The sequence below is a fragment of the Streptopelia decaocto genome, assembly GCF_964273445.1.
Source record: "Streptopelia decaocto genome assembly, chromosome: 15".
In the NCBI taxonomy this organism is placed as follows: Eukaryota; Metazoa; Chordata; class Aves; order Columbiformes; family Columbidae; genus Streptopelia; species Streptopelia decaocto.
The window spans coordinates 1,070,176-1,084,830 of record NC_138670.1 but is presented as its reverse complement, the minus strand read 5'-3'; the positions used below and the strand labels follow the sequence as shown (position 1 = coordinate 1,084,830).

The window sequence follows — 14,655 nt, the reverse complement described above, 5'->3', positions numbered from 1 at the left end:
ACAAGCCCATCTATTAACATGAACAATGGCTAAAAGCTCATGTTCAGATCCTTCTGTAGCAAAAAGTATTTGGCATTTTGGTAACTTAACCGGAGTCACTAATATGTATTGAAATACCACCTGTAAGAAGTTCCCGCTGTATCCCCCAGTGTCCCCCTCAGAGCTGCCCCTGGCTGCGTGTGCAGCATCGCAACCATTAGACTGACTGGAAATTAACGGAGAAGCTGGAATCTGCTTTCAAATGCTCTCAACATTCCCCACAGAAAATATATCCCCCATACGACTTTATTTTTAATGGTGCTGCACTTAAATTTAAAGAAGAGCCCAAATAAATTCCAGGTGACATGTACTCTGCCTGATTGCAGGTGATTAAACACTAATGGCTTATTTAGGTTTGTCAAGTGATTGTCAAGATTTCTGGAAGATCCTGGTCCCAGTTCCAACTGGGTATTTATCCTGCATCCTTTAAAGTGAAAACTAGACAGGAGCTGGCATAAAAAACTAAAGGCGGTTTTGCAGAATTCTGCTTAGAGATTGGAGAGCTCCTTGAACTTGAAGGTAAGTGAAACAGAAACATCAGTGAAACCAACGCGGTGACACTCAAGAAAGGCAAAACTAAAGGCATCTTGCCAATTCACAACAGCTGTGCTTTGACTCAAAGCTCTAACCAGCAAAACAGATCCAGAAAACGTTACCTCCTGTGCACCGTTTTGAACGTTAATTCAGGGAACGATGCTGCCTTTGGGGGAGAGAGAAGATTCTCTTATCTCAGTGTGGCACCAAACCCAAGACCTCCTATTTCAAACAGGGGAGGGTTCACAAAGAGCCGTTCGAGAAGCCAGAAGATGTTTTCTAGAGTACATTCCCAAACCTGGCTTCTTGCTCCCATCACCAAGGGGCGCTGTTCCCCAGCTGCCAATGTGAACTCAGCGATTGGCTGAGTTTCCAGCAGTGATTTCCAGCAGATTTCCCACTCAGAAGCACTCTTCACTCACGGTGATGCATCAAGATCCAAAAAAAAGGGTCTTTATGGCAATGCAAGAATTAATCCCAGCATGTCTGCAGGAAGTGAAAAGGTAACAGCCCAGATACCCAAATGTGGGTAACATATTTTAAGATATTACTTTTTTGGAATGTCTCATGCATTCCAAGTCCATGCCAGACTAAGGAAAAATAGCAGAGTGGAGGAAATCAAATAATAATTTTCAATAAATAATGTATAAGAATAAATTCACCATTTTCCATTTGCACAAACCAGTTTGCTGTGCCCTGGAAGCTATTTGTTATTCAGATAATCTGTAAATACAGAAAGTTATCCTCGACTACTAAAAAATTTGCTGCAAGTATTTAATGTGCAAAATTGAAGGTCCGTTTGTTTAACTGACTATCTCAGTCCCTCAGCTCGAGCTGCTGGTGCCAGGCAGAGGTTGAGCATCCCGGTGTTATCTGGAAATGTAGGGCAATAAACCCTCCTCAAGGTAAGAGCCGCAGAGCTGCTCACGGCTTCACTCCGGGTCTGCTGTCACGTTGCAGGGCGCTGGTGCGGGGGATAGATAGAGGAATGCAATCATTTCCCACTATTACTTCGGCTAACAACGTTTTTCATGGTCTCAGGAGGACATTAAACAACGTTTCGCAAACAATCCTTCCTTTAATGGGCTCTGGCATGTTTCACAGACCAGCTTTAATCTCTGGTCAAGTCCAGTTATGCAGCAGAATGTTTCTTTCTACCTGTGTACAAATACAGGAGGGTTGGAGGAGCAAACAAGTGAACAGGAGCTCAGTCATGAACTGAGCAGACCCGTCCTGTCCCTGTCCAAACCCAGCCAGCAGCGCCGAATGACACCCAAACCAGCCGCGCCGAATGACACCCAAACCAGCCGCGCCGAATGACACCCAAACCAGCCGCGCCGAATGACACCCAAACCAGCCGTGCCGAATGACACCCAAACCAGCCGCGCCGAATGACACCCAAACCAGCCGCGCCGAATGACACCCAAACCAGCCGCGCCGAATGACACCCAAACCAGCCGCGCCGAATGACACCCAAACCAGCCGTGCCGAATGACACCCAAACCAGCCGTGCCGAATGACACCCAAACCAGCCGCGCCGAATGACACCCAAACCAGCCGTGCCGAATGACACCCAAACCAGCCGCGCCGAATGACACCCAAACCAGCGCATCAGCAGCAGGGTGACACCTCCCCAGCCAGCCCAGCACCGGGGTGAGGCCGAACCTCATCTGACTAACCAGGAATGGCCTTGAAACGTTTAAACAGTCGTCACAGCGTTTGTCCTCCTGCTTTAAATGATCGATTTCTATCAGAGGGAAAGCAGACCGAGTTTATGGTATGTGGGAAGAGTTATGGTTGAAATAGAGCAGTGTTCCAAGAACAAATGCATAAAGAACATTGATTTAGCACTGAAAATGGGAGTATTAAATCCATGATGTTTAGATGCTTTCTATGGGATCAAGCAGTGAGGCTGCTGGTGGTAGCAGCGTGTTTATAAAAGGCACGTCTGAGTCCAGCAGAGAGGACAAATGAAGGTGCATGGGCTGCAGGTATTTCCCTCAGGAGACGGGGTAGGAAACCGCCCGACAAACAGCGTCTTTAACAACAGGTGATGGAGCCCGTCCAGCGATCTCACCGGGCTTTGGATCGGGACCCTGCCAGACAAACCCCTGGGCAAAACCAGCTTTGTGGAACTCAGAGCAGTCAGATCCTGAAGTGCCATCAAGACTTGACTCCTCTTTACATCTTTCCCAGTGACACTTGCAGGATTTTTCATTGTATAACTACTTCACTCAATGTCCTATTCGAGTAAGGCAGTTAAGCGTGTTTTAACTTCACTGGGGTTACTCATACACTTAAAACTAGGAACATATTTAAGTGCTTCATTGGACTGGAGCCTAATTGCACGTTTATAGCTTTTGTTTAAATTAAAGGCTAGCTAGAGGTGAATAGCACAGCATTCAACAATTTCATGCATTTAGAAGTTAAATAGTAACAACAGTTTCCTACCTTTAATTATTTCGGGCACTTCAGAAAACTCTTGCATTTTAATTTAATTTTGGTTACATTTAGAAATAAAGATGTTTTTAAAAATTCAGCCACATTTACTGCCTAGTACAACGCTAATATAAAGGGAACACACCCCATAGCAGCAAAACACTTCAATGTATAGGGATTTTTTATATTTAGGAGGTCTTGCCCTAATTCAGACAAACAGGTCAGCACGTGCACACTGAGCAAAGTCAGGCACACGTCCTAGACCAGGCAACACACTCCGGCATGACTGTGACTTGAGCCAAGGGCAGGGGGAGAGGATTCCTTGAGCTCTGCCCAGCAGACCAAGCTGTGTGCACAGCCGAGCCCTGCTCCTCCCTCACCTACCGCCACACGCAGCCTCTCTCGTCCACACTATTTGCTCCAACCTGAATTTAGAGCAGCTTTCCCCCCACTGCTTCCCGAGATGGCAGATCCACCAGGCGAGGAGCCCCGTGCTCCTCTACGAGCAAACAGAGCACAAACTCCCCGCCTCTCGGGTACACGCGGGTTAATCGCACCAAGGCAAGAAGCCAGCGGACTAGCTGTAGGTCACGCGTTTGTTTTCAGGCAGTGTAGAAAATACAGGAGCAAAGCTTCAATGTCATCTTTATCTTGAGCTTAATGTAAACTGCACCATGACCCTCCGGGAGAACATGTCCTGACGACGCATCCGCGGGGGACGAAAGCTCCTCCAGCTGCTGCGTGAGACAACCGTTCATTTGGGCGATAGAAATAACTCAGATTTATGCCTTTCCTGTGGAATTTTAGGGGTACGGTCTAACTTAGCAACAGCACCCAAGGGTATTTTAGTGCACCGTTTTAATTATTATTGCTGCTATTAATATTCCACCATTAGCCAAGTGTGAGCTGGGTCTCTGCCAGGGCGGTGTTTCATCCCCCCCAGGGGCCGGCCCGGCGCTGGGGCCTCTGAACACAAAGTACAGAAACGCACACTAACAAAAGCCTGGGAGCACAGAATTCATAATCTATTCATCCCTTGGAGCAAAGAAGAAAATAAACTAATTAAGGAACTATTTGACAGCCTGAAGGCATCTCACACAGGTAAAATGCAGCTCCGGAGGGGTTCGTTTCTAGAAGCTGAGAAGCAGGGAGCTTGGTGCATCAGCAACACACAGAGATGAAATCTCCTGTCATTAAAAGCTGCCTAATGCCTCGCTAATGAATCTGGCCACGCCACCATCAGCTGTAGGTGCGCTCCTTAGACCAAGGGGATTCGGATTTTGCCTGATGTTTGACTAACATTGTCCTCGTTTTCTCTGTTCAATTCAGACATAGGAGGAGAGATGTGTCTTTGTGCCGGGTAGAGCAGAGAGAAGTCTGCAGGTGGGAACATTCACCTGCTGCAGGATTTCTGGTGGCCAAAATTGCACATACTCAGCTCCACAATGGTTTCTTATTAAGACAGACGGTTGGTTTGGTAGAAACGCAGGGAAAGGAGTGCACAGACTGCACGGGAAGCAAGTGTCCCTGCGTCTCCTTTGAGGCTGCACCCGGCAAGGTGACCTGCTTTGACCACGCTTTGTTTCCCAGCCCGCAGCAGAAGGTTGAGAGGCAATGCAAACGAAGCCAAGAATGGTTCAGAAAGCTGGAGGAACAGAAAATAGAGGCCTCATACTTCAGCATCATAAAACTGTCAAACAAGTGAAATGGCAGGTGCTGCTTCAGACAAACAAAACCTTGGAAAGCATCTCGATCGCGCTAACCAAGGCAGGGAGCTGCATTCGCTAGGCTGCAATGCTCACGTACTTCTGGCTCTGGCCAGTTTTAGGAGTCTCTCACTTTTATTAGCACTAAATTCACTCAAAACAAGAGACATAGGCAAAGCAAGCAAGAGCTGATGCTATTACCATGAAACACTGCATCAACTCAGAGTTCACAACTCAATTCTACTGCAGACAGAAGAATAAATTGTTTGACATTTTGGCCTCTTCATGTTTTATCACAGAGGCACAAACAACAACTACTAAAAAAACCTTTATATTATTTGACCTGAAACCTTGAGTTTCCTATACTATGAAACCTATCCAAATAAAACAGGAAGCAAAACCAGCTAATTTTAAAAGTTACACCAGGAAGGCATTTGGAGATAATACGTATCTCACGTTGTTAGCAGAACTAGATTTGCATGCACATTTTAAGAAAGAAAAAGGGAACATCATCTCAAACCATTAGAAGAATTCCTTCCAAGAATATCACATGTAGTGTAACAGAGATACATGTAAGGAAACATAAAAGGAAAAGAAATACCACGCTGAATCCATTGCCTGACTTGTTCTGTTACTTCTTTTTAGCTTGTAATGTGATATAATGGAGTGTAACATAACATGACAGTTCAGAAATGTACAGGAATACCCTTTTCTCCCTGGAAGTGATAGTGGGCAACGATCGGCCACGGAGCCGGAGGAGGGCAGGGAGGCCGCCAGGCGCCAGCGCGGCGGCACGGGGCTCGGCTGGGCTGGGCTCGGCTGGGCTGGGCTCGGCTGGGCTGGGCTCGGCTGGGCTGGGCTCGGCTGGGCTGGGCTCGGCTGTGCACTACAGGACCGGCCCAGTTCCCTGGGAAAGAATGGCATACACAACCAAAGACAGCACGGTCTTGCTCTTCTTAAGGAAGAAATACAGAAATACTCCTTCTGCTATGAAAATACTGTGGCTCTCTGGTTGCAGGTTGAGAAAATTACTACACTCTCTAAAGCACACCTTTCGTTAAAAAAGGCAACCACGTTTAAGGCACCTGTAAATGTGCAGATCATGAGAACCATGTTTAGTCTTATGGTCTGTAAGATAAACTGAGGGATGCAAAGCAGCTCTCCTAATCATCCTGTCTGTTCCTCCCATGTGAAGCTGTGCTGCACCCAGAGCTGGGGGTGGGGGCCCTGCCCAAGCTGCCGGGTCACCCTTCAACATGTGTCACTAATACAGAAATTCCCCCTTGTTTCTATGTGCCTTGGAGCATTTAACATTTTGGACTGGATTCACCTCTAATCCTATTTAATCTGGCCATCCCAGGCTCCAGAGGGAGAGGCCTCCAGAGGACATAACACACCACACATCTTAAGCGATGCTACCATGTTTTCTCCATTGACTATAAAGGCAGTCAAGTCAATCCCCTTAAGTTAAATGCCTATTTTTTAGCCAATGCTATGCGACCCACCTTAGGTAAACCCGTGTATTCCAGAGTACATTCTGGTGCAGACAAACTGCAGGGAATGGCTTCCAGTCTTACTGCATTTAAACACAACATTGCAATCAGTTATTTTTCATGCTCCCTAGTTAGTCAAATTCAGCCTTCACTAAATCTACATTTATTAGTGCTGACAGTCATGCAGAACTTGTCTTTAACAATTAATATACACAAAGAGACTGCAAAAATGAAGCAAGAGGAAAGCCACTGCATTTGAACATAAGGTGGGGCTTTGGAAAAGTTGTTCATTTGTATGATTCTGTTTAATTTAGCCTTGCTGGTCCTGCTTTTATTATCCCTTGAGACAATGTTCATAATCAAGGTCTATGTTATACATTTTGTGGTATAATTAAAGTCACTACTTAATTGGAAAGCCTAGCTAGCACTGAACAAAAGGGAATCAATAACATAGCTAATTGGGAAAGCCAGAGAGAACTATTGAATATCAGAAATAACTGTGAGACATTGCCAGGTGTCCAGCAGTGCTGTGGGGACAGCACGGGGTCATGGGGGGCCACGTCCTGCAGAAAACACGGGCATTGTCCACCCAGAGCCTGGGGGGCCACCAACCTGGACAAACAGCAGAGCGAAGGGGGAGTATCGCCCTAGTGCAGCCTGGGCAGTGCCGCGGTCCTACCGCATGGTCCTGTCCTACTGCTGCTCACCAGGGAACGGCAGCCCCGAACCTTCCTGGGGAGCTGATGGCCTCCAAAACTGGTTGGAGAGCTTCTCAATATTTTTTAGTTATTATTGGGAAACATAGTCACAGTGTTTATCTGTTCCTCAGTCGGTCTTCTCGTTGGAGCAATTTAACAATTATGTAACTTTACTTAAGTTTCAAAGACCTAATGGTGACCTGAAGTTTTGGAGACAAATGCTTGAGCCCACAATCCAATTAATAAATCATGATTCATGCAAAGCAAGCAGAGCTCCAGCAGAGCTGGGAGACCTGCAGGACCTTCATAAACAGGGACAGGTCACAACTGCAGGTCTCAGTGACACCTGCAGAGGTGCGGGGTGAGTACGGGGTGTATGGCCCATAGGCTGCTGGCACCTGGAACACAGGGACTTTCCCTCCCAGCCCAAGGAGAAGGGGACTTTTCTCCTCCTTTGTGGGCTTTACACAGATCCAGTCCGAGCCCTTTACAGCCAAATCACAAACGTTTCCCAAAATGCAGCGGTGAGCCCTTGGCATGCACAGGGACACCCGAAGGAGCACGGCCAGCCCAGAGGCTGCAGTGGGAGCAAATTTAGGTCGTCAACCGATATCCCAAACGGGCTGAGTCAGAATCACAGCACCAAACACCCGCTGGTCAGAGCCCAGCTCAGCACACAGGAACCAGCACGGGGACCCACTCAGTCCACACCAGCTCCTTCTGCCCCCGGGCTAGACAGATGCAGCCCAGCATCCAGCGCGGCCCGTGGGCTGTGTCGTGTCCCCGTGGGCTGTGTCGTGTCCCCGTGGGCTGTGTCACGGCCCCGTGGGCTGTGTCGTGGCCCCGTGGGCTGTGTCACCAGCTGCGGCACAGACTGCGTGTGCAGAGGATCTGTGCTGTTTGCAGGGACCTGCAGCCCCAGGAAAACACCCATCCTGGGAACCACACAGAACCCCAGAGCACGTGTAGGTACACGGCCCCTCTGCGCTCTTCAGAATCCACATCTGGACGTTGATTTGGAATTTAATTAAAACACTTCAGTTGGTTTCATCTCTTACTCGACTTCCCTCCAATAAACAACCCCAATCTGTTGCCCAGAGGTAATTCTGTCTGCTCCATTTTCTGTCCTTCCTTCTCTCTGCTCTGACTCGCATCACGTGTGCAAGCAGAGTGGCCAAAAGGGCACTTTCAGAATTTTAGCATGGATTTTTAGATTTATTGAGAGTGGGTACAAAAAAAAGTTGAAAAGTTTCCTATCAAAAAAGAAGCCTAAATGAAATAAAAATATTGTGCCTGTGCTGTGATTGTGAAACACCGTCAGCTGCAAAAAAAGAAACCTTTAATTTCAGCTGATGTTTTGGCTTCTGTGACCTGACATTAATCTGAAAGTATCAGTAGAAGTTCGTGATGGAAAATCGAGTATTTTAAAACTGAATTGTTCACGGGAATCTAAATGTTTCATTGGTCTAAACATTTTGTTTAAATAATCATTGCACAGATGTTCAGCCTGACAAAAATATATTTTTAGGTATTTTTTTTTAGTTGCCATTTTCTGCTGATCAGAAATTCTGATTCCGCTTCAATTCGGAGATTCTTGTGTCATTTTCTTTTTCTAAGTGGTGCACCCCGTGTCCCCAGAGGATTCGAAAAGTGGGTCAGGAGGCAGAGCAAGGAGAAAATCAACTGACATCAGGTCTGGCCTCCCCGATCCGCTGATCCAAGAGCTGATGCTCTTTGAAAACCATCTGCTCGGCGGCCGCGGGGCCAGCGGCGCCCAGGGCTGCACCGCACGGCACAGCGCGGATCCTGCTCGCACTGCACGGATCCTGCTCCCGCAGCGCGGATCCTGCTCGCACTGCACGGATCCTGCTCCCGCAGCGCGGATCCTGCTCGCACTGCACGGATCCTGCTCCCGCAGCGCGGATCCTGCTCCTGCAGCGCGGATCCTGCTCCCGCAGCGCGGATCCTGCTCTCCCAGCGCGGATCCTGCTCCCGCAGCGCGGATCCTGCTCGCACTGCACGGATCCTGCTCCCGCAGCGCGGATCCTGCTCTCCCAGCGCGGATCCTGCTCGCACTGCACGGATCCTGCTCCCGCAGCGCGGATCCTGCTCTCCCAGCGCGGATCCTGCTCGCACTGCACGGATCCTGCTCCCGCAGCGCGGATCCTGCTCTCCCAGCGCGGATCCTGCTCCCACTGCACCCATCCTGCTCCCACTGTGCGGATCCTGCTCTCCCAGCGCGGATCCTGCTCCCGCAGCGCGGATCCTGCTCCCGCAGCGTGGATCCTGTTCCCGCAGCGCGGATCCTGCTCCTGCAGAGTGGATCCTGCTCCTGCAGAGTGGATCCTGCTCCCGCTGCACGGATCCTGCTCCCGCTGCACGGATCCTGCTCCCGCTCCGCGGATCCCGCTCGCACTGCACGGATCCTGCTCCTGCAGCATGGATCCTGCTCCCACAACATGGATCCTGCTCTCCCAGCGCGGATCCTGCTCCCCCTGCACGGATCCCGCTCCCACTACACGGATCCCGCTCCCACTGCACGGATCCCGCTCCCACTGCACGGATCCTGCTCCCACTGCACGGATCCTGCTCCCACTGCACGGATCCCGCTCCCACTGCACGGATCCTGCTCCCACTGCACGGATCCTGCTCCCGCAGCGCGGAGCTCACACACACCCCCACACACGCAGGGTTTGGCTCCAGAGCCGCTGAGCGATGGCTCGGACACCGCGGCGGGTCCAGCAGCTCCCCCGCCGCAGCAGGGGGCGCTGTCCAAGGTGGGCAGACGGCGCTCCCCAGGGGCTGCAGCCACCGGCCGCTGAAGGACAAGCTCCTACTGAAAGGCTGTTGTCTGGCTACTGTTATTAAACCGTTGAACGAACAAATCAGAGTCTATTTACCGAGTCTGCCCCCTCGATAGCACTGTTTGATCAATTCCAGAATCCTTTTGGATAGGTAATTAAAAAAGCTTTTCCTTAGGTATAGAGTGGAGCGTACCATTAATTACACTTCAGAGCCCTAGAGATGCAATTCCTCTGCTATTGTGAAATGTCTATTGCGAAGATGCTCGCCTCTATGAAAGAGCTGAATAAATGAAAGTAATTTCCTTGAGACCCAGATTCCTCTGCTTTTTATGGCTAAAGACTTGAGTTGCCTCAGCATTAATAAGCGTGTTCTTCAGGGCTGAATTTTCTCAATACAAACACCCATGACCATAACACAAAGAAATATCTTCTTTGGCTGATAGAGCCAGCAGACTGAATCCATGTATTAGTATTATTGTTATCACCGAACTGCTACAATGCACTTGGCATCAAGTTCCACAAAAAAGATCAGTTAAATTAAAGATCCTCACCAAGCAGCGACAATTTCTTGTAAAAGCCAATTTAGCCCTTATGGAAGCCCCAGGATCACATTAAGTTTTCTCAGAAGTATGCATAATGCATCGCAGCAAGCGCTTCTGACAAGTGCATGTGTGCGTGTGTGCGGATGTGTCCTGCATGTAAAGAAACCCCAGAAGTTATTTAAGTTGCACAGTCAAGTAACAGAAAGTTGGAAAATGCCAGATTTACAGGTGTTCAACCTGTTTAGCTCAACCCCTCACGATCCAGCCTGTGCAGCAGGAAGAACAGGGGAATTGCTGTTATCCTGAGAGACGATGCTTCTGTTTGAAAGCAGCTGCTTAGCTGACACTTCCCAGTTTTCCAGGATGCCGCACCGTAAAACAAACAGCTTTTGTAAATTTGGGGCCTTTTGCCCACTTACGAATGGAATTCCTTAAGGTTCTGACTTTTTCTGCATAATTCATCTTTGATAAAGTCAAAGTCTACTGCCATGTGAGGCTGTAGCACCTCTGTCTTCATGCACGATTGGGAAGGACTGGGTCTGGTCCTTTATTCCTGGAGCACAGTTATAACTTGTGCTGCAATGGGCAGCGGTGGGTGGTTGTTCCCCAAAAGGCAGGTGGGTGGCAGGGACACCTGTGCTGCTTCCTGACCCCTTCCTCTTGGGCCTGTCCTTATCACGAGAAAGGCTTCTCATGCTGGATACGTGTCTGTATGACAGGGGAGGAAAATAACTCAATTTCAAGCGTTATGAATTCCCTTGTAACAAAAATAATCCTGCAGAAATCTTTTGGCAGTAATGTAGATTTCATAGGTACTAAAAAAATTACTCATAAAATAAGAGCTTCTACCTCTCCAAACTTTCACTCATTTTCATTGCAAACTCAATCTGAAGGGTTTTCCTGTGACTCACAGGTATCTAGAGACAAGTGTTTCAGTTCCGGCACCCAGACCCAACTGGAACCACCCCCAAAGCGTCAGAACAGCCCGAGGAAGGCGGTTCTCCTGGAAACTCGGACAGTTACCGCGCGACACGGCCGTACAAGCTTTCCAAAATGCCCACGTCCAAAAACTCCTCTGAATGACTCATCAAAGCTTGCGAGTAGAACAGCGGAGGCGCGTTATCTGGAGTGAAATATCACTGCACTGCAAGCGCTCGTGCTCCCGAAGCTGCGGAGCCGGAGCCACGCGCCGCGACCTTCACGTTCGCATCTCCAGGTACAACATCCTCATCTATCAATTCTCATTCCCATTTCTCACCCACCTGAGCGTGCAGCCAACAACAGGCCAGGCCAGACCTGACTGCCTTGCATTTGGATAACTCCTCTGCTGATTTTAAAGGTCTTTGGACCAGATGTACAACTCAAATATTTGTGTAACTACAAACTACTTCCTCCCCAGAATAATTCCATGATGGATTTTTATGATGTATCAAGAGAGATGGAGAGATAAGACCATTGGACAAGTCACTCTACTTGCATCAAACGTGATATCAAAGCAGTGGGGTTTTTTTCCTCCTTGCACTGTCTTTTATCTGGGTTTTCTCTCTTATAGCAAGTGTCTGAGAAAACAAATGCTGAGTCAGTACTTCTGAGATTAGATTAATATGTAGCACAGCTAATGAAATTTGTAGTTAAGCTGAAATTTTCTTTTGTTGGATTTCGTTTTTGGCAGCCTGAACTGCCCAAGTTCCTAATTCAATTGCAATCTCCTCGAAGAGCACAGATGTTTTGCTTGGCTAAACTTTTCCTTGCTACTTAATAAGACACTTTTTTATTTAACTTTCAGTTCTGCCTGGGAGCCCCAGTGGGTCTTTTAAAACAGAAGATTATTATTAGAAATTAATTAAGTATTCTTTTCAATTCTGCCTCCCGAGAGTAACGAGGCACTGCTGCTGATCTCCTCCGCATTAAGACGTTACTGATTGTCATTCGCGGGATGACAGTACAGAAGTCTCATCTGGATGATACATAACTCCATAAATATGAGAGATTTGAAAGACATTAAATACAAAATATAATAAATCAGTACCAATATTAAACATCGAATTGCAACGTCAAATATAGCACAGGCGTGTGAAGACTATAGCACCAGAATAAAAACAAACACACATTCTAATGACCAAAAAAAACTTATTGCATTTATAGAACCCTGATGGATGACACTCAGTCTGTGTTTCAGCACATTGTAAAACCTGACTACACAATTCTAAGAACAACAAACGCAATTAAAGAAAAGGCAGTTGATTTGATTGGTTTTTAAGTGACCTGTATGTACCGAGTGCCTGTGGTCGCTGCCCCTTCCCTGCCCACGAGTACCCGGGCACGGGCGCCTTGTTCCAAGTTAAACAAACCCCCAAAGCACCAAAATCCTGATGTATTTTTCAATGCGAAGCCTTGAATGTGCACATTAACACAGTACTCACAGAATTAGCTATGCATTTACCAGGACACTTCACGCTTGAGATGGCATTTGGTCTTTCACAATATCACTAAACTCAGGGGTACATGCTGACTAACTGCTGCCATGCTCCAACCTGCACAGGACGCGAAGGGACGAACGCCAGCATGGGCCAACAAGCAACAGTCACTCACTTGCTCTTGATAGTAATGTGGAATTCAACTTACTTTTTCGGTCTGTAGTCAGGGATGGACCTGTCCAGTGATATGCGGTCACTGAGCTGGGCATTGTAACCGTATTCTTCGTACTTGGTCTCCGACTCGTGGCTGTCGTCCCTCAGGGTAGCGGCCATTCCCCCCTGGCCCAAGCCCCCTGGACCTTCAACTAACCCCATGGGCTTTGCCAGACCTAAACGAGAGACACAAAAAACCCAAAATGAATCTAAAGGAAACGCACACAACCTCCCCTGTGAGCACAGAGTGCTCTCAGCTCAACCAGATTGGGAACCCACGAAACTCAGCTCCGAAATCCTCACAGCTCTGTGGAAATTACCCTCAGCTTTTCGAACTGGAGTCCATATCAGTGTACCAGGTAGCATCAGTGCATAATTGTTCATGAGCAAACTATAAAAAATCAATTAGCAGCTTTCATGTTTTCTCCTTTTTTCTTTATAAAGCCCTGGAAGCAGGATCTGGTTTCCAAACATTCTAAAATGCTTAATTATCGAAAAGGTAATTATGAAAAATTTTCCTCCTAAGAACTGGAAGCCGGGCCCTTTCCCAGTATAACCCATTATAGCTGCATTCATTTTAAGAGAGATACGTTGAATTTCCACCACGTGTAGATCCATTTAACTCCATATTAATGTCAGTTCTGGGAGAGCTGTCGGAGCCAAGGCCTCTGTCTGTGGCACCGAGTCCACCCGCAGCTTCCAGCGCATCCGTCAGCTCCATCCACTGCTGCATCACTGCTCAGCTCAAAAATACATGTAAACCATATGATCACATCACCAAGAATCTCTTCCATGGCAACAGGCACTTAACTTGGTGCTGAATTCCCATAAATAAGCTCCTCAAATATCCTGTGTTTAATGTCAAAGATTTCCTTTCCAAAAGGTTCACTACCAACAAGTCGTTATAAGCGAAAAAGTTATTTATAATAGCCTTGGGGATGCCACACCAAAATGTGCAAATATCCTCCAAGTCATTCGACTTTAAACAACAATTTAATCCCAGTAGCTGAAAATTTTATTCTTTATACTATATGTTCTTGCAGTTCACAGAGCAAAACACCTACATCTTTATGGTACAAGGAGAACAAAACTTTCAACCTCGGGATGCTTGAAGCACTTTGTTTGCTACTTTTCTTGTGAGAGAATTAGTTAGATAGCTTTCCAAACCATGCATAAGGACAACTATTTCATGTACCTTTTTTCCTAAATCTGGTATTCTAGCTCTTCGTGCTTATAATATGATCTTGTTCTAGGAAGGAGTCATCATACATCTGACTAACTCTCAGAACATATTGCTGTGAGGTTTCTTCCCCATTCATTACCCAAATTGTAGCCTCGTCTGACTGACAGTTATTATAGCAATGCAGTAACATCGACCAATATACAGCAGCAATTAAATAAATGATATCACATTGTTTCATTCTGCAAGATAAGCACTAAATTTTCTCTACAAGTTCTCAGGAACAATGAATATAGTATATTTTTATATATGTGTGTTAAATTCAGCAATTACAGGCAATGTTCTTCAGTGCTCGGTCGGTTAGCTAGATGCGGTATGTCTCACATAGGATAACATTTGCACAGCATTTCTCATCTCAACGATCACCCGCTGCTCCAGCGAATGTCTCCACAGCGGAGCGTTTGCTCCATGGCTGCCTGAGCCAGGATCCCCCCCCAGCCCCAGCCCCACGGAGACCTGCACTGGCCACCCCTTGTGCAAAGGCAGCCAAGGGTGCCAGTTGGGCAGCATCTCCTGCCGAGGGGCGAGCG

The 14,655-nt window shown here is 47.5% G+C and overlaps 1 protein-coding gene across 1 annotated transcript in view; it reads right to left on the bottom strand.

Annotated features, from left to right (window-relative positions):
• Positions 1-13,047, bottom strand: part of GALNT9 (polypeptide N-acetylgalactosaminyltransferase 9) — a gene marked incomplete at its 5' end in the record, with an annotated part of 78,623 nt that extends 65,576 nt beyond the window's left edge. Inside the window, one exon of the mRNA XM_082066285.1 lies at positions 12,881-13,047. Coding sequence (XP_081922411.1) covers positions 12,881-13,047 — 167 coding nt within the window. The remainder of the gene's footprint in view (positions 1-12,880) is intronic.
• Between the last annotated feature and the right edge of the window lie 1,608 nt (positions 13,048-14,655).